The sequence below is a fragment of the Chinchilla lanigera genome, unplaced genomic scaffold (assembly GCF_000276665.1).
Source record: "Chinchilla lanigera isolate Chin_1 unplaced genomic scaffold, ChiLan1.0 scaffold00100, whole genome shotgun sequence".
Taxonomy (NCBI): Eukaryota; Metazoa; Chordata; class Mammalia; order Rodentia; family Chinchillidae; genus Chinchilla; species Chinchilla lanigera.
The window spans coordinates 2,427,898-2,448,935 of NW_004955501.1; the positions used below are offsets into that span (position 1 = coordinate 2,427,898).

Below are 21,038 nucleotides of genomic sequence, written 5' to 3' on the forward strand. Positions count from 1 at the left end.
CCTTCAGTTTCTCTTCTCTGTAGCAGAAAACATCCTTCTTCCTTCAGCTCCTTCTGGACATACACAAAGACATTTAAAGAGCCAGGTAAATAAGAGTTAGGACTAAAATAATGCCCCTACTTGTCTTCTTTGGCCTGGAGATCTAGTCTTTATAGTCTTTTTTTTTTTCCCCCTTCTGAGAACAGTCCTGCTGTCTGTAATCAAACGTTTGTGCTACTCTACCTTACTTTAATGTTTTTGTTCTAGACTACAATAGGAAAGGCCAGGGGCAAGCACCCTTGCCTTCCAGACGTTGGCACTATGACTGACAAAGAAAATCATCATTCCTAGGTAGCTACATGTCAGATTATTATTGAGGTATTTAGCTGCAATATTTGTTCCTCCACCCTCTTGGCTATGGATTTTCCTCTGTAAATCCCAGCTTGACCTCCTACCTGGAGAAGGAAAAAGTAAGAGTGAAAGTAGGACTGATAGGGACCAAGTCCCTTATCCTTTCTGTTCTTTCATAATCATGCATTCCTGGTTACAGGCTCAAATGTATAAAGACCTATAGATTGCTTTTTGTATATCTTTCTATTGCTCTACGCCTTCAGAGTGGTAGTGAAGAAGGTCCTTGCCTAGAGTTCTTATCACAAAATTTAGATATCACCTATCCATGTGTAAAATTAACTGCTTTGAGGGGAAGGAAATAGGACTAAGGGGAAGAAATAACTATCCCTATAGGAACAAATTTTTACTAGTATATAACCATTTTATTTCACTTCTTCAAGAATACAGTGTTTTCCTTCAGTTTTCATTTCTTGGTAATTCTAACCCCATTAACTATACAGTTAGTTTTAAAAGTTTCCTTTTCATCATTCTGTGACTTCATAGTCCTGCTTCAGTAGATGTCTTCTTGTTAATAGTATCCTCAATCACAAGTGCCTGATTGGCTGCACTAGACAGGTTAGGGGAGAAAGGTCTGTGTCTTGTTTAATATCCATTTCTTATTCAGCTTTCAGAACGTCCTTTTTAAAAAGTCTAGAATACAGAAGGTGCTGTTCATACTAGTTCTCAATTGCAAAATTTTTTTCAGTGCCAGCATTTACAAATTTTCTGGAAACCAGAAGTAAAAATATTCAACTTAGAGAAGAAAAACTTGCAAGTCATGCTTTCAGCATTTCATTAAAAGTGTCACACTTGTGTTTGTAACCCTATTCCTAGGCCTCCCAGTTTAGAGCTTTACTTCCTGGTAGGGATAATCACTCTTGCAGGATACCATAAAGCTTTCTCAGGTTCAGTAGCCTGTCTACATGGATGGTGTTTTTATTTACAAAAGGGCAGTAGTCTGTGACCTAAGTAATAAGCCAGGACTGAAAATATGTATCTGTACCAAATAACAATTACTACAGTGCAAAAATGTGTTTTAACTGAGTAAATCAGATAGCTACAGCCATATTAAGAATATTTAGGCGAAACATAACACTCCCCACTTTCTAGTACGGAGACTGGCAGTTTTCTCCACCAAAATTAATGATAAGTTTACTTTCCTGTCAGGCCATTTATTTGAGCAGAAAGGAAACAGATGTCTTATGTTGGTATAATATTCTCTGAGTGATAGTAAGGCATTTTCCTTCCTACAGTAGCTTTATTACTTGGGGTGAAGGGGACTGGAAATTAACAATTGCTAGATGTTTGTAAAATTGAGTTCAGGTTTTGGATCTACTTCTTACCACCTCTGGCAAGATAAGTATGTTACTTCACCTTGAACTTGTATTAATTTCTTAATGCATAAAATAAGGATGATATTTACTGCTGGCTAGGTTTGTTGAAAAGATTAAATTGAGGAAAATGTCCCAGTTAAAGTAATTGTTATTTTTGTTACCATTAAATCTTAGCCCTAGTCTTTTAGTATCTTCTTCCCTGCTAGAACAAAAAATTGGTAGTAAATGATCTTTATTCTGAGGCTGTGCAAATAAATAAATACACTTAGTGGCTAGTGTAGTTTTGGGATACAGCATGGTAGATTTTTTTCTTGCAGCTGAATTTTGGGATAATTTGGGAATTCAAGTCTCTCCCTTTAGTCCTAACAGTCGATACTTTCCACTGTCCCTCTGACTCCTTTAGCTTACTTTATGTTTGTACACGACAGGAAAGAGAAAGCAGAAGATATTTTGGAAGTACAATAGGCAACTTAAGGGTTCCTGGATCATAAATGGATTAGCCTTTAAGGCAATGGCAAGAATCAGCAGGTGGGGATTCAAATTGCCAAGAACAACAACAACACTGAAAACTAAGTATTAAATTTGGGATTTAACTATCCAGTAGTTTTACTGTGTATTCACAAAAGTTTCTGTCCCTCTGTAATGAGTCCTCTAACTCCATCAGCTATACTTTGGCCCTTATTTCTTAGTTTAAAAGTTTTCACCTGCTAGAATGGGTCTTTCGACTCTTCCTTTCTTTTCAGTGTTATGAACTAAACTGCAGACCTTTACATGCTAGGCACACTATTGAGCTGCATCTACTATTGAGCTGCATCTGTAGTCATTTTATTTTATTTTATTTTATTTTATTTATTTTATTATTATTTTATTTTATTTATTTTAACATTATTTACTTTTATGACAAGGTCTCATTAAGTTGCCCAGGCTAGTCTTGAACTTGTGAACTTCTTGCCCAGCCTATCAAGTACCAGGAATTATAAGCATGGCCTTCCACCTTAGCTGAACTCTCCCTTTTGATTTTTTTTTTTTTTAATTAGGCTGGATTTTTTTTTAATAGCATATGTAAGACTCATGTGGTAGAAGCTAAAACAGCAAACCTGATCAAGCTCCTGAACTGTTGTTCAGTTTTGCAGCAGTAAGGTTATATGAAAGGGTCCACAACAAAAGGATACTAGTAAACACAGCATTTGCCATGACCTGAGTAATGGGCATGTTCAGCAAGTGAATATTCAAGTTATCTTAAAGCCAGTCTGTGGCTTGCATCTTAAGGTGAAGCATATAGGCTGCTTCATCTGAAGTGTCATCTTCAACACTTTTATTATCTGTTGGTGGAGTTAAACAGTCCTCAGAATAAAGAGACCTAACAGTGGGCTTTTATCTAGTTCAACAGGCTAGCTGTTCCCTTGGGGATAATATCCTGTGTGTCCGGATCACATGTCCTCATCAGTCATTATTGCTTAGTGAACAGCGGGTCTTGGATCAACACAGACATTGTTTCCCACTCTTGCATTTAAATCCAAATCTACTGCTCCGAAATGAGTTACTCTGAAAATCTGTTTTTGTTAAGACTCCTTAGAAGCCAAGGATACTGATCTACTACAAAATGAAACACTTGCCTCCCACTCTACCCTTTGGTCTCAGTAGTTTCTTGATTTTTCCCTGCTCTAACATTAACTACCTTCTTGGCAACCAAAAGTCTTACAAGTATTTTCTCTTCTCCTGGCGTATCTTTGCCCTTATGGGTGCCTTTGAGGCTAATGGCCTGAGCTCAGACAAAGTGACTTCTTAGCTTGGTCTAGCCTCAAGTTCTGGATCAGTGCTCTCTTTTACTTATGTTTTAGCTATTACAGATAACAATAACCAAGGGATTTTTATTTAGTGTGTTTTTGTATTTCCTGTATGTTTAATATGTCAGCCCTTTGGGAGTTCAGTCTACCACATCTCTGTAGTCCACTGATAACTTTTACATTAGTATCTGAGTACTGCAAAGCTGCAGTTTCCTACTGTGAGTAACTGGGTAGTCATCCAGTAATCATAGTTTATCTTCCACCTTTCATACTTTCTCTTAACAAATAATATGTGTCTATAAGCCAGAGCTGTTCTAGCAAGCCCTACCATTGCCATCAAAGGTAGGAATAGAAGGGGGCTGGGGATTTAGCTCAGCGGCAAAGCGCCTGCCTGGCAAGCGCAAGGTCGTGAGTTCGGTTCCCGGTACCGGAGAAAAATAAAAAATAAAAAAAATTAAAAAAAGGTAGGAATAGAAGAGAAAAGCTCAAACCCAGTTTATTCTATACTTTTGTCACCAGACAGGGTCCAAGGAATTACCTCTACAAAGGAGATGGGCAACTCAGCTCAGACCAAACAGGTTCTTTACATTTATCACGGAAAATATTTTCAGGACACAGCAGTGAGAGACATAGACTGATTTATAGGGCAGAGTTAGGGCAGTACACACAAAGTATAGAGAGAAAGACAGATGGAGCAAATGGGAGGGGGTTGAAAGGGAGGGACCAACCGACAGAGAGAAAGCTAGATAGATGGCCAGGTAGCTAGCTCGCTTAAGATGGGTGATCTAAGATGTTTTGCCTTAAGAGGTTTTTAAAATCATTTATCAGTTACCTGAGATCTCTGTTTAAGGTTGTTGCCCTATAGTGGATTAAAACAAAAATTGGTTTTATCAGCTGTGTTACAGTATAAACTATATGTGTTTGAAGTTTAGAGATGTCATATCCATTTAATAGTTTTATTTACTATTTCTTTTGAAAATGAAGTGTATGTTTGTATACATACACACACATACACACATACACACACACACACACACACACACACACACACGTGGCTGGACATTGAGCCCAGGACCTAAAACATGATCAGTAAAAGCTCTACCATTGAGCTGCAGCCCCAGCTTCCAAAACAGAAGTCTTTGATGTAACTTTAAGTATTTATGAAGTTTCTTGAGTTCTTAGGAATTGGGGAGTGATGGACCTGGAAGAAAAGAAACAGGCCTAGGGAATAAATGAGTGAGTAACTTGGATAGCTTTGATCATGTCATAAAGCTAGGGGTTTTTTGGTCTCCTTTCTGCCTATCTTTATTTTCTCTCTCCTACTTCACAAAAATACTTTTGTGACCTCAGAAGTGTGAGTAGGTCTCCTCATCTGGAAGTCTGTCATTTCTACATTGAATATGAGCTGGTGTCCTGTAATTCATTCCTGATGTTACTGACCTAGAGATAATGTTGGCCCTCCCAAATTGAGGGCACAATCCCACGATACTGCTTCCCACTTCCAATGCCAGTCTCAAGTCCCACGTTGTTTTATTTATGCTTCTGACTATAAATCGGGATTCCCACAACACCTTTCTTGGGTTGAATTAATTTGCTAGTGTGTCTCACAGAATTTAGAGAAGCACTTTACTTAAATTTACCAATTATTTACAAAGGATATGAGAGGGGACACCAAAATGGGCATAAAGGAAGGGGTATGGAGCTTCCATCCCCTCTCTAGGTATATCACACACCCCTGGAAGCTCTCTGAAACTAATCTTCTGCAGGTTTTATGGAAGCTTCATTATTTAGGCAAGCAGGACTGCATCACTGTCTGTTGGTGACCAAGTCAACCTCCAGCCCCTCCACGCCCTGGCAGTTGAGAAGTGGTACTTAAAGGCTTAACCCCTCTGAACATGCCATGGTCTTTCCAGTTACCAGACCCCAGCCTGAAGCTATGTTGGGGATACCAACGATAGGTCAGCTCCTTAGAATACAAAAAGACACTTAACGCTTTGGAAGGTCCAAAGATTTTAGGAGTTGTATGCCAGGAAATGGACAGAGACCAAGTATATATTTCATAATATTATATAGCCTCCTGTTTAGATCCTTACTCTATCTTCTTTTTTTTTTTTTTTTTTTTTTTTTTTTTTGGTACCAGGAATTGAATTCAGGACCTTGTTCTTTCCAGGCAGGCTCTTGTGCCTCTGAGCTGTATCCCTGGCCCACTCTTATCATTTTAGAATCTATAGGTGCTTTGTCTGTTAAATGAGAATACTACCATTCGTTACACAATGTGATTATGAGATTTGTATTTTAGAACATAGTACTTGATATACACAGTAAACTGTCAAAAAAAAGATTGTATCTATCCCTAACTCATTGTTCCACATCATTGTCCATTTTGTTCAGAATATGATTTTTGTTTTTTGTGTGTGTGTTTTGAGACAATGTCTCACTGTGTACTTCAGGCTTGCCTTAAACTCAGTATGTATCCCAGGCTAACTTCAAACTTCCAGTATTATCCTCCTTCAGCCTCCTGAGTGCAAGGATTACAGCATGCGTGTCTCTAGAAAATGAGTCATGTATACAAAATTTTGGCCCACTCATGACTTTCCGTATTCATTCCTTATTCAGTAACACAAATGATTTAATATGGCATTTTAAATGGCTTTCCATCCAAATGGAAATTGATCCTATTTTCTTGTGCTTTCTTTCTTGCCACTTTCTTCCCTATTAATGCACCAGGTACACTTCATACTAATTTCCTAAAAGTATCCACAAGCTTTTGAACACTTTGCACCCTATCTGGAATCCTATGTCAATAGTTAGGTAATATTTGTCTTTGTAGGCCTACCTTCAGGACATGTTACCTTCTTTGGGAACCTGTTTATAACTACTTCTGACTTCAAGTTGGGCTTTCCAGCGTAGGGCCCATGCTGTCTCCTGAAAAAACGGTTTTTACACTGTATTGTATTTGCATGGTACCTCACCTGTTTTCCCCAATGTATTGTGAATATTTGAAATTAAAGAAACTCCAGGAATATTAAAGGCCCTCAAGACAGTGTTCTCCTTATAAGTGTACTCTGCACAAAATGAGTTCATTTCTTCTTCTAAATATTTGCACTCAGATTAGCAAAAAGGAAATGTGTGTAATTTTTGAAGTATCATTATTTGGGTTGTAAAGATCCCAAAATAGTAAGTGCTATCATCTTTACAAAAAAAGAATAGCTTAAATAATTTTAGTATAGTAGAGTACTTTTTTAAAAAGTGAATTCTAGACCATCCTAGCATTCCGGGAGGCTGAGGTAGGAGGATCACAAGTTTGAGCCCAGCAGTGGCAACTTAATGATGTGGTAAGACTTCCTTTGTCTCAAAGTGAAATAAGAAAATGAAGGTCTGGGGATATAGTTCAGTGAGAAAGCTCTGGGTTCAACTCCTAGTACCACAAAATAAATAAAATGCATTCTACATGTGCCTTTGCTCAGGTAGTTACTCTTCATTACTGTTGAAAACATCAGTATAGTACTAGGTTATGTACCTGTGTGTTGCTCATTTGTCAGGAAAAGATGAGCTGCAATACCAGATAATCCTATTTTCAAACCGTTGCTATTAATGACTACTTTTTAGACTCCGAATATTCTTCTTATTTGTTTGAAGGGAGTTTTTGTGTGCATCTATTTGTTTGAGGATCTCTAGGTGCCCAGCTTGGTCTCGAACTCCTAGGCTCAAGTGATTCTCCAGCCTTAGCCTCCCAAGTGCTGGATCTGCAGGCATATGCCATCAGCCTGGTGATAGAATCCATATGAATGTCAAATTATGTAATAGTAAAACCTTCAAACCAGTGTCTAACACATTGTAGTTGCTTGATAAAGTTAACTTTCCTTGCAGTGGCAGAATTAGAGCTCATTGGTGGAGTCCATAGCATACCAAGGCCATTGGCTCAATCCCAGCACCAAAAAAAAAAAAAAAAAAAAAAAAATGGGAAAGGAAATTTTCCTTTATACTTTTCAAATGTTGCCTATGGAATATCATTTGGCCATCTGACCAATTCTGTTCACCTACCTAGTCTTAAATCCCAAACTGCAATGAAGATTTATCTTTCTTCCCGCAACTTTGTGCAGTGTGTTGAGAACATGGCAGTTCAGTGCATATTCCTTATGTGATTTGTTCACTGTGCTGTCATGCTTGGTTATCTTCCACTTAGTGATATAGACATGACTAACAATTTTAATATTGCCCTATATAAAGCACATTTATAAAGGAAAATCTGTTAGGAGCAATTACACTGACCATTCCATTACTAAATAGAACTGAATGTCTGGCATTGTCAGTTTTGCTGTCTTTTCTGTTAGGTCAGGTACTAAGAAATAACTACACTGACTGACTCCCGGTGATAAATTTGGCTTTACAGTTTTGTTCACAATAAACCAATTTCGCTATTTTGTATTATTTCTTTTGGCAGTTTGCTAGGGCACTGTAATTCATGCTTGCATCTTTGAATATGTTGCAGGAAGATTTGTTGGTGTTGCGGAAAACAGTGAAATCCTTTTTGGCTGTTTGCCAACAGTGCCTATCTAATGTTAATACTCCAGTGAAGGAACAGGTAAGAAATTATCAGTTAAAAGCTTACAGTGAAAACAACACAAATGTATGGATGAACATAAAGATGATAAAAAGTTTTACAGGAGCCAGGGATATACCTCAGTGGCACAAGCACCTGCCTGGCAAGCACAATGTCCTGAATTCGATTCCCAGCACAAAAGAAAAGTTTTATGGCCATTCTTAGCATACGTATCCATCCCCAACATTTACAGGACCTAACCCAGCACATACAGATGTGTAAATATTTTAGATTATATTGCTAACAATCTTGTTATATAAGTATATTCTATTTTTGTACTTTGGTAAGTACACTATCATCACTGAGAAGACGAAGCTCAAATGTAGAACTCTTGACCCTTAAGAGTTGTTTGTCAGAACTCTTGAGAGTTTAGGGAGCTAATCTATGATCTTATCTCACTTTTAGCTCCTTACAGCAGGAAAAGCTGCTCGAATGTGCATATGGACACTTCTCCCTACCTGTTCAAACTCTCCACACCACCCTTTCAAGTAGCTGCCCTCTAACCATTCTGAGTCCTAGAATACACACACTGGAGACTCAGTATGTGAGGAAAAAGGCCTTTGCGGGCTTTGACAATATGATAGGGTCTGTAGGGTGAGTAATTCCTGGACCTTTGTACTTTGATACTGGTGTAGGATCAGGGTGCACATAAGGAAGTTTCTTTGTTCAAGTAGATTTCCTAATTCCTTGGGAAGGGGCACAGCCCCAAAATACTCTGAGTAGGGCTCAGGAAAGCACTATTTTCCTAAAGTAATTTGTGTGTAAGCTATTTCTTTAATCATACTTTTCTATTAGGAAGTATATTTATATCAAACAAAATGTTCCTTTCTATACTGTTTCTTATTTTGGGGCTAGAAAAAAGAGTCTAGATGGTCAAGTTCAAGGTTACAGTATTATTCATCCTTTGCTCTCCCTTCCGACAAATAAGTTGTCACAAGTTTTCTTTTATCAGCACTTAACTTTAAATGAAAACAGAGGTGATCTTCCATAAATATTATTCTCTGAATTGTCAGAACCCCACCAGTAACTACTGTCTGTAGCAGTTCTGGCCATTTAAACCACAAATCCAGTTTTTTTACATCAGACCTGCTTGGCCATGTCCAAAATGGCCTGAATAAAAAATATTCCCCTCAAACCAGGTGTAGCTGAGCATGCTATAATCCCAGCATGCAAGATTGCTGTGAGTTTGAGGCCACCCTGGGCTACATAGTAAGTTCAAGGCCAGCCTGACTACATAAAGAGACCCTGTTTATTTTAAAAGGGGGGAAAAAAAAAAATATATATATATATATATATATATACACACACACACACACATATATGTAGAGAGAGAGGGGGAGGGAGAGCAGGTACGAGCAAGCCCCCCTCCAAACTGTATATACACTTCCAGTTTGCCATACTAATAAAGGTCTGGAAGCTAATGACAACCACTTTGAGCACGTCTTGTAGAGCCCAAAGATGACTTGTATTAATCTCATGATGTCTCAATAAATTTAATGTTAAAATATTTATACAAGGTTTTCTTTTCTGACATATATATTATTTTGGTAGACTCTGTATATTCATCTGCATCGGTGATGGTGAATGTTTTAGAGATAAATGCCCAAACTGCAATCCAAATCCACTTACTTGTTCCAAAGTGGCAACACTGCAATTAAACCTGAATACTGAGGTTTTAGTTTAGAAAAAATGATGCATATGTTAACATCTTTGTCTTACATAACACACATGCTGTAGGTTCACCACCACTGATCTACACAAATGAATATACATACATAATATATGTGTATATTTCCTTTTCAAATAGCTCCTCCTAAATATCTTAACATATATATTTTGATGGTTGTGCAGTGAGGGCATGAACTACCATGATTCTTGCTAGAGTTGGATGACCAAATATATACCGTCCCCAAATAAATGCCAAAGTTGTGATTTTCACCTAGGAATAAACTTTTAGAGGATTAGTGTTAGTGGCTTGTTTTGAGTTCTCAATAATACCATAACAAAATCTTTCAGTTGTTCTAAATGGGATAACACATGTTTACTTCACACCATTTACTTAAATAGGAAAAATTTGCCAACATACATGTAATAGTTTGGCTTTGTTGAAATGTGTTGTCAATTACCTTAAGATTGAATTTGTTGAGAGGTTTTTAGATACTGTTTTATACACACACACACACACACACACACACACACACACACACATACACACACGTTCTGGAATTCAGTTTTAAGCCTACTAAATAGTTTTAATATTAGCTCTTTTAAAAAACAACTGAAATTAGCTTACAGGTCTTTTGACTATTACATTATGATGTTTTGAATTGTAGAGTTTAATCTTAAAGCTTATGCTAATTGGTTAAGCAGTATATAAATGATTTCTAACATATGTCATAATGTGGTATATCAATGTTTTATTTCCAGAGTTGTTTCTTTTTTTTTAACTTCAAGTCAAAATCTCCTGATTGATAGATAAGCAGAAACTAATGAAATTCATGACCACTAAACCACCATTGCAGAAAACACAGAGGAAGATTAGACAAACTGTTGAGAATTGAAAGAGACTCAAACATTAGAAAAACAAGAAAATGTCAGGAATCAGTACATACCTTTTTAAGATGGGTGTGTGACACATGCTCGTAATCCCAGGCTGAGGCAGGAGGATCCTTGCTTGAGCTACAAAGCGAGCTCAAGGCCAGCCTGAGCTGCGTAGTGAGACCCTGTCTCAAATAGGAAAAAAAAATTTTAAAAAGTACATACCTTTTTATAATAACTCTGAATGTAAATGATCTTATTTCTCCAGTTAAAAGACACAGGCTAGCAGATGAGATTAAAAACAAAAGTCCAGTAAAAAATTTCTCGATTGACTGTTTTTGAGTCAATACAGCAAAGGAAAAGAAATAGATTATATTTGGGGCGAGGGTTTTTAAATGTGACCAGTGTTCAGTGAGGAAAAAGTTTTATCAGGTTGGGAAATTTAAAAGTTAAAATTAAATACTTCAAATTTATATTGTAGTATTGCATTGAACTATGTTACATTTTTAACATGTTTTCATTCACACTGGTTTGTAATTATATCTGTATTCATAAACTATTTTGCTAATGGATTTCCTTTGCATTCTAGGCTTTCATGTTACTCTGTGATCTTTTGATGATTTTTAGCCACCAGTTAATGACAGGTGGCAGAGAGGGCCTTCAGCCTTTGGTGTTTAATCCAGATACAGGACTTCAGTCTGAACTGCTGAGTTTCGTGATGGATCATGTTTTTATTGATCAGGATGAGGAGAATCAAAGCATGGGTATTTATAGCCACTGTCTTATCAATATTGATCTTGTTTTATCAACCTAAAAGATAAGAGGGGGGCCGGGGATATAGCTCAGTGGGTCCTGAGTTCAAGTTCCAGTACCAGATAAAAGATAAGAGGGGGAAAAATTACATTTAATCCTAAAAATTATTGAGATTTCTTTCCTTAAAGAAGTTAATTGTAAAAAATTCATACATTTTAGAAACCCACAAGAATAAAAATGTATATAATGATATTGCTGTCCTCTAAAGTATGTTCCTATTCTTCTCCAGTCATTAAGCAGAAATTTTCCTTATTCTTTTTCCAATGACCATGTAATATTGCTTTGTGTAGTTAAACTTCTATAATACAATTCACATTCACAGACATATACTGGTAGTTTCCAGTCTTCACCTTGGATACTGCCAATGTAATAGTTGATCATATACATTTATCGTTTCTCACTTGTGCAAATGTATATGTAGACTAGATGTTATTTAAGTTATTAAGTGCTAAAAGATTATCAAGGCTGACATTATTAGTCAGAATTGCTGAGTCTTCAAAACAGTAACTTAGCAAAATTAGACTGAATTGTTAATGGTTAGCTGTGAACTATTTAGGTTACTTGGAAATAGATGACCTAAGCTTCAAAATAGTGTAAGAGGCATATCTGATCCACACATCTATGTAATACTATTAGAATTTCTTTTTAATTAGGCTAGGGTTGCATCTCAGTGGTGCTACAGATGCTTGCCTAGCATCTGCAATTTGTTCAATCTGATGTCACAATTGGAACTAGACCATACCCAAACATGCATGAAGATATGTAAGTAAATCAAATGGCATACACAATATTCCGAACATGAACAAAACAGAACATTCTTTCTGATACGAGAACAAAGTAGATAATGAATTTGCCTAGCATCTGCAAAGCCTTGGGTTTAATCTCCACAACTACTTTTTAAAAATCTAAACAGTATTTCAGAAAATACTGGACAGTGGAACAGAGTATTTTTTTTATTAATCTCAGGAAACAAAATTTACCTGCTTAAGTACAAAGATTTTCAACTTCTCAAAACATGGATGCTTCATAATAAGGCTAATTAGTAAAAGGAAAGGAAAAAATACTGAATCTATAAATTCTTTTGTGAATATGTGTGTGTGTATGTGTGTGTGTGTGTGTGTGTGTGTGTAAAGAAAAGGAGAAAGAAGCCTAATGCTACGTAAGGGTAGGTCAGGATATGAAAGTCATACAGAACCTGAAATAAATGTTACAGCTGGAGCCTTATAGGGAGCATTTTATACAATTACAAATAGATAATCCATAAGATCTGAGTGCTTAGTATGGTTTGCAGGATACATTCTGTTTTTCAACTACTAATGTGACATGTTTGGGACAAGCACTGAAAGTGAACTGTTCCATGTGTTTCCATGACTCCCCATTTTCCTAGAAGAAAACTGGTTATATCTCAAAAATTTCACAAGTTTCTTCTATACAGGAATATATTAGGAATTAGAAGAGCATTTTTAAGATGAAAAGAGAAGTTGACAATATTTCTATTGACAAAAGTTTTGGAAAAAGAATCCCTTAATATATGATTTGTTTATCTTTACCCTTTGCTGTAATAATCTTACACAAGGATATCTTGGTGCCTATTAAGAATCAGTAAATGGATAACAAAATAGAACTCTAAACTGTAAACCCAACTGACAAAGGTGCATCATGTGTCTTAGGCTGATTCCACTACCCAATTGGTTTATTTACAATTTGAGCCAATTAAAAGACCAATAAACTTTTTTTAAAAAAAATGAAATTATTAGTATAATAGTTTTTGTCTCATTTGAAACTGAATTGTACCTGTTTGTGAAGATATTATGTTAGCCAGTTTTCCATTATGCAGATTATCTGCATTATTTTACTTAGATAAAGGACCATAATTCACAACTGACTTATTTTCTGTTGTTAGAGGGTGATGAAGAAGATGAAGCTAATAAGATTGAGGCCTTACATAAAAGAAGGAATCTACTTGCTGCCTTCAGCAAACTTATCATTTATGATATTGTTGACATGCATGCAGCTGCAGACATCTTTAAACACTACATGAAGGTATAGTTTTCATATTTTTTGTTCACCCTTCTAAGTGGTAGAATTAAAATGAATGGATAACAGAAGCTAAAATTGACAGCTTTGACCCATGTTTTGTGATAATTTTCTGATAAAGTTTCTCCTTTATGTAAGTATAAATTCTTTATCAGTGTGTGCCACTCCATCTGTTTCATAGACTAGGAGTTCTTAGAGCTTATATGAAAAACATCCTCACGTTATGGTTGCTTTCTTTTCCGTAAGCTGCATTTTGTTTCCAGCCCTCTGAAAGAACAATACTCAGAATGCTTCTAAGTACAGATGGGAAAGTTTATTATCTACCTTGTTCTCGTATCAGAGAGAACGTTCTGTTCTGTTTATGTTCAGAATATTATATATGCCGTTTGATCTACTTACATATCTTCATGCATGTTTGGGTATGGTCCAGTTCCAGTTCTGATATACAAATTGAACATCTCTAATCTTAATCTGAAATCTAAAAGTATTTGAGCACTAGAACATTCAAAATGCCTCCAGTTTTGGAGGCATTTCAGATTTTTGGATCTTTTATTTTGGGGATGCACAACCAGTGAAGTCTGTGCAAATATTTCAAAAATCCGAAAACTCTTATATCTGAGTAAAATACTTCTGATCCCAAACATTTCATATAAGGGATACTGAACTATAGTAGGTAATTCATCATATTTTGCTGAACAGCTGCAGCGTGATAAACACTGTACTGGTAGCCAGAGGTTTATATAAGACATGATTTCTGTTCCCTGGAGCTGACAGAGTAATACAAAACCATTTCAGTAAACATAAGGTAGCATGTTAGTGAATATCTGTCATTCATTCTGTGCCATTTATATTTGAGACACTCATAAGGTTTTTACATTGTCTTTGATCATTACAATAATCCTTTCAGGTAAGGGATAATATCTTCACTTACTCATAAGGAAGCTAAGGCTTAGAAAGATTAACTTTCCCAAAGTTATATAACTATTAAAATAGCAAAAGCTGGGAATTGATTTTATTGTCTAGCTTGAAAGTGTAGCTCTTTTTTCACTGGACCTCAAAGCCTCAGCATGATTCTTATAGTTACTGCAAATTACATGATTCTATGTAGTCATTACAAACTGTGAGTATTCTAATAGCTATTTGACACTCTTGATATCTGGCTTTGTGGCCCTTCCCCACTTGTATACATGATCAGTTCAGCTCTAATCTTATAAAAGATCTATGAACTCAGCTACTTTAGTGTCCTAAAATATTAAATGAAAAGTTAAATCTGTTACCCTAATCTGACCTCCCCATCCCAGTTGAGGCTTAATCTACAGAAGTAAGCAGTTTTAACTGTTTTGGTTTCAGTTCATCAGGCAGTTCCTAATAAAGTTCAGTTTATTAATTTGTCACCTTTTAGATGACATCTGTTATGGTCTTTTAGTTAGAATAAAGGATTTTTCTCACCTATATCACCTTCTCTCCTACTGCAATTTCCAACTTTTGTTTTTTACTTTTTGTTGTTGTTGCGATGTTGTTTTGTACAAAGTTATAGTACATACTGATTGCATTCGTTGTGGGGAGTTGGTACATGTTCCCAGCTTTTTTATTTTTAGTATTAGTCACTGCATAATCTTAAATATCAAATATGTATTCTTCTAAATTTAAACAAAATAATTTCTTACTAGGTTTAAGATGAAGAAAATAAACACTTAAAGTCATCTTTCTGTTAGCATTCATTCTTTAACTCATGGAATTTCGGTAATTTTAAAACTACACTTTCTTTTCCTCACAGTATTACAATGACTATGGTGATATTATTAAGGAAACACTAAGTAAAACCAGGCAGATTGACAAAATTCAGTGTGCCAAGACTCTCATTCTGAGTTTGCAGCAGGTAAGAAATTGGGAGGGAAGGGAGACTCCAAGAAGAGTATTTGAGATTCAGAGAGTGGTATTCTGGTGTTTAGTATGTTTTAGGAATCTTTTCTCACTTAAACTAGCTTATTTTACCAGCATAATACTGTGGGTACTCTGGTGCAAAGATGTAGGTTATTTGTCCTTTCTTTTGGAAGGTAATCCTCTGGTTCACATTTCAAATAGACAGAATCCTAGGGTGATCTATTAATAGACTAGAAATGTCAAACGTAGAGAAAAAAATTGTTAAATTTTAAGCTAAATATTTAATGAGAAATGAACACCAGTAATATCCCAGTAAGAAAATACGTTACATGTACAATTCCAGAAATAAGATTCCTAGTATATGTGTGTCTAGTCAGTTGAAATAGATGTCAAAGAGCCTACAGCAATGAGCATGTCCATGTACAGCACATGCATTTCACTTTTGATAAAGGTGTTGTTCCAGTCAGTGGGGTAAGGATAAGGAGTATTCAGTAAGTAGTGAAGTGTCAGTTGACTATGTACTTGGGAAATAGCTGTCTTAAAAACCCTGAGCTACGTAGTGATTTCAAGATAACCTGAGCTACTAAGACTCTGTATCAACCAAAAAAGGTGGGGGTGGATATTTGTAAAATCCTCTTTCTAAAGAAACTACAAAGCAAAAAACTGAACCATATGAACTTAAGTACATAAACTTAAATAGTTTTGTATACCAGTCAGCACAAAGTTTGAAAGAAAGTCAGCCCGTAACTCCACTGCTCTGGGAGGCTGAGGCATGTGGATCACACATTTGAGCCAATACTGGGCAACTTAGTGACTAGTGAGACCCTGTCTCAAAAATAAAAAAAAGACTGGGGATGTAGTTCAGTATAAAGGCCCCAGTTCAGCTGTACTAAAACTATACTCAGGGGAAAAACTCAGATGGGAAATGTTCATACATAATAAAGCCTAAAAATCACTAAGAAAGAAAAAGTGAGCAAATATGAAAAGAGCATTTTTTAGAGAAGGGAACTTAACCAATATACATGAAGAGAGGCATAGCCTTATTAATAATCAGTGCAATATAAAGTAAAGCAGGAGATATTTATCATTGTTCCATAGATTGCACGAATTGAAATAAATGGTAAGAATGTGGAGAAGAGTTCCCTTTCAAAGATGCCACATCTTTCTCTATAGAAGACAGTATTGTATGTTTCAAATTTTAAGGTGTTCCTTTTAAACTAACAATTTTGCTTCCGCATATCTACATACATACATGCAGGTATGCACACAATAGTTATATAAAAGATGTTTCATTGCAGTAATCTCTGTAATAGTGGGACAAAAACTAGAAATAGTCTAAGTGTTCTCCTGTAGAGGAAAGGTTACAGTAAACTGATACTCTGAAGTAGAGCTTTTTTGGTTTCTTGAGGCTTTTGAGATGAAGTCTTGCTATGTTGCCCAGGCTGGCCTCTAGCTGCTGGATTCAAACACTGCTTCTGCCTCAGCCTCTTAACTGTCTTGGCTCCTTGGAACTACAGGCACACATCACCACACCCAGTGTTAATTTCCAGGACAAGATATTAAGTGGAAAGTAGCAAGTTTCAGACAAAATAAGTACCATCATATCTAGATATTTTGAAACTCATCAGATTTGGTACTGGATTCATTTTGACACAAAAATTTTGTCCTGGTACTCAGTACTCATTGTTTACTTGGTACTCGATGCATAACCTAGAACTTGTCACTGTCCATTGCTTCATGACCCACGACCCTTACCAACCAGAACACATTGATACTTGTCATTTTTGGTACTCATGGTACCTCTAGGAACCAACTAATGAGTACCAAGGTATCATTGCAGTGTGATACTTCTGTTACGGCGAGATTCAGCGTGGTAGGTACTCAGGAGAAGCCAAAAATGTGGGAACAAACAAAGCTTTATTGAAGCATATGACTGATCAAGAGTCAGAAAAACAAGATATTGGTGACCAGAGAACTTTGTATTGGGTTTTTATACTTTTACAAGTAACCATGGTAACCACATTACCTCATTTAGGAATTTTACAAAAGTGCCACATCTGGTCACAAGGTTTACATTTCCCAGGAGTTTGTTAGTATGGTTAAATTTTAGCTGACCTACAATTTGTTTTAACTATTTGGTTCTCATTTTATAGCTCTGTTCTCCGGTTGTTAGCTATAAGGGAGGGAGTAGAGAATTGAGTTTATCAAAAGTTCAAGGAGCTTCTAAAATAGAATTACATGGAGTCTGTCTTGCCCTATCACTTTAATTTAAAAATTAAAACTACCAAGTATAGTGTTGCACACCTGTAATTCCAGCACTCAGGAGTCTGAGGCAGGAGGATCACCAGGTATTCAAGGCCTATATGGACTACTTAGAGATACCTTATCTCAAAAATCAAAAGCAAACGAATCAATATAGGAACTTATATGTATGTGTGTGTGTATATATATATATAAACTGATCTAGAAAATGCTCAGGTTTTTGACATTGGTTATCTTTATTGAGGAGAATGTTATTTGGTAGCAGAGAGAAAGAACTTACACTTTTATATTCCTTGAATTTTTATTTACAATGAAATGTGGTCACTTTCCAATGAAGTGAATGTACTTGAAATAAAATCTTTAAAGTTTAAGGCTCTTATGTATTAACTATGAAAACAGTTCAAAGCTTTAAAATTTATAAACAATTATCTCTGCATTAATATGAAAATCTCAGGGCTGGGGATTTAGCTCAGTGGCAAAGCCCCTGCCTGGCAATTGCAGGTCATGAGTTTGATTCCTGGTACCGGAAGAAAAGACAAAAAAAAAAAAAAAAAATCTCTATTCATTCTAATAATGGCCCTGGAATTAGTTCAGGCCAATGCATTGCTGAAGAATACTAAAAAGGACAGTACAGTAGAACACAGGAGCTATTTCAGGTATAATTAGAGTGGATTGAGGGAATGAAAGAGTAGAAGGACGGTTACCAGGGCCTAAGAGTAAGGAAAACAAAGTTTAAAAAAATGAAAATGTAAACAAAGTGAGAAACAGCAAACAAAGCAGATGTAAACAATACATTCAGGACCTGTGCCATAAAAGGAATCACAGAAATGGGTTCTTAGCTGGCAGATAAAATGGGGTCAGGAAGTTAGGGATATTTTTAAGATGTGTGCATTTAGTAGAAAAGAAATTATTAATGATGCAAGAGAAAGGAGTAAGAACAGGAGCAAAACTCTTGAGTAGGTAAAGCGACATGATTTTCTTTCTTTTCCAGTATATAAACAGGGACTGGCTTTAGATGAAAGTCTGGACAGTTTACCCCACATAATAGGAGGGAAGGTGGGTTTATACAGAAACGGCTAAGTTTCTAATTTTAGTACTCTGGGATTTTGTTTTTGTTATTTTGACAGAATGTTCATACCATATATATAACTTCTAAAACTCTGCACACCATAAGAATGTTTGAACAAATAAAATACAATTTTGGGGCTGGGGATTTAGCTCAGCGGCAAAAGCGCCTGCCTGGCAAGCGCAAGGTCATGAGTTCAGTTCCCGGTACCGGAGAAAAACCAATAAAATAAAATAAAATAAAATAAAATAAAATACAATTTTGTTATTGGGTGATGAAAAATCACAGCTTTATATACCCAAATATATGTGGATTTTTAATATATTGTTCCTATCTATAATACAGTAAGAAAAAAAAACAAAGTTCTGAACCTTGTATTTCATATACTGGCATAGATCTAAAAATAAAAAGAATATATGAATGTTTTAAATGTGTAGCATATGTCTGTAAATACATTTCCTTTTCCCATCCCCAAATATATTCTTTTAAAAACTTATTAAAAATAAATTCATTTAGTCATACCACTAGCATGAAATTGACTCAGATTAATAATATTAAATGACTAAGTAAATAATGTCTATAGTTTAATATAGGAGAGAAACATTTACTTCATTTTACACCTTTCACATATTTTTAAATTATATTACCGATTTTAAAAGTAAACAAAATTTAGCTGAGCGTGGTGGTGCACGCCTGTAATCCCAGCACTCAGAAGGCTGAGGCAGGAGGATCTTTGCAAGTTCAAAACCAGCCTGGGCTACAAAGTGAGATCAAGGCCAGCCTGAACTGCACAGCAAGACCCTGTCTCAAAAATACAACAAAAAATAAAAGTAAACAAAATTTAAAATTTTATAACTGTAGGTTCTTTCCTTTCCTTTTTTCTTTTTATCAGTTGTTTAATGAACTTGTTCAAGAACAAGGTCCCAACCTAGATAGGACATCTGCCCATGTCAGTGGCATTAAAGAATTGGCACGGCGCTTTGCCCTTACATTTGGACTGGACCAGATCAAGACACGAGAAGCAGTTGCCACACTTCACAAGTGAGTGAGATAAATCAAAACTTTCCACTTCACAAGTGAGTGAGATAAATCAAAACTTTCTGGTCTGCAGAATCTAGTTTACTGAAAGTTGATTGAAGTAACTTGTTTGACCCATTTTTAAAGTGACAAGTGATAAAATTTTCAAGTTATAAGAACTTTAATTAATCTCATTTAGAGTGTCAACTAGTATGGGATATTTTATTTTTTAAAAAACTTACTGGCTTGTGGATGTAGCTTAGTTGTAGTATGTTTGCCTAGCATATGCCAGACCATGGGTTAGAGCATCGCCAAAAAGAAGAAGAAAAAACTTAAGCCACCTATTTTTTTCTCATCTTGTAAACTATAGAAAGGAAAATTTAATATCATTCTTGTCTTCTCTGTCAGTAAGAAAATGCTGAAAGAAACCTGTGTTTCAAAAGACCATACAATACTGTGAAAAGCAAGCAACAGAAAATCTTAAGTAAATTCACAGTTATTTGGTACCGTGACTACCTCAAGAAGCAAATTTGACATTATCTTTCCAGTATACAGTATTACCACCAAGAGATGCATATAGACATTTAGTTTTGTTGCTGTATAGCTATTCTTATTCTTTGTAGTTTAAAATTTGTACTGTAAATAATTAAATATATAAAAATACATTATAAAAATTTAATTACTTTGCCATTTGAATTTACCAGATTTTAATTCCTTCACTGAGATTTCACTACCTTCCCAAATGTTTTCGTAAAACTGGCTGTATGGAAAAATAAGGTGCTGTTTTGTTTTACTTCAGGGATGGCATAGAGTTTGCCTTTAAATACCAAAATCAGAAAGGACAAGAATATCCACCTCCTAATCTGGCTTTTCTTGAAGTACTAAGTGAATTTTCTTCTAAACTTCTTCGACAGGACAAAAAGACTGTGTAAGTTGCAAATTCTAATAGAAGTGGTTTTTATAATGATGCCATTGAAACTTGAAGTGCTTATTTTTTTAAAAAAAAATTTTATTCATCTAGATATAATTATTGCTGATAATTTCGGCTTTGTTTTAAAGGACTGTAGTTTTCTTTCCAGCTTTTATAGTTACTCCTTCAACTGCTCACTTTCAGAATCCTAGAATCTACAAAATGAAATTAACAAAGAGAAGTGATTCTCATTCTTTAATTGAAAGATGTGTGAACACTGGCTGAGCCATTGTGTGGTCATTTCTGTACTTCTACATTAATTTCATTTTACTTTTATTTTGTTTTATCTCACTTATTTCAAGAAGATTAACTTGAGCTGCGCATGTTGGTGCATGCCTGTAAACACAGCACCCTGCAA

General features: G+C 35.7%; 1 protein-coding gene across 1 annotated transcript in view; it reads left to right on the forward strand.

Moving 5' to 3' along the window:
- Positions 1–21,038, forward strand: part of Stag1 (stromal antigen 1) — a gene marked incomplete in the record, with an annotated part of 394,726 nt that overhangs the window by 357,284 nt on the left and 16,404 nt on the right. Inside the window, 6 exon segments of the mRNA XM_013505748.1 lie at positions 7,983–8,075; positions 11,221–11,395; positions 13,348–13,487; positions 15,259–15,360; positions 19,586–19,734; positions 20,510–20,638. Of these exon segments, the coding sequence (XP_013361202.1) occupies positions 7,983–8,075; positions 11,221–11,395; positions 13,348–13,487; positions 15,259–15,360; positions 19,586–19,734; positions 20,510–20,638 (788 nt within the window).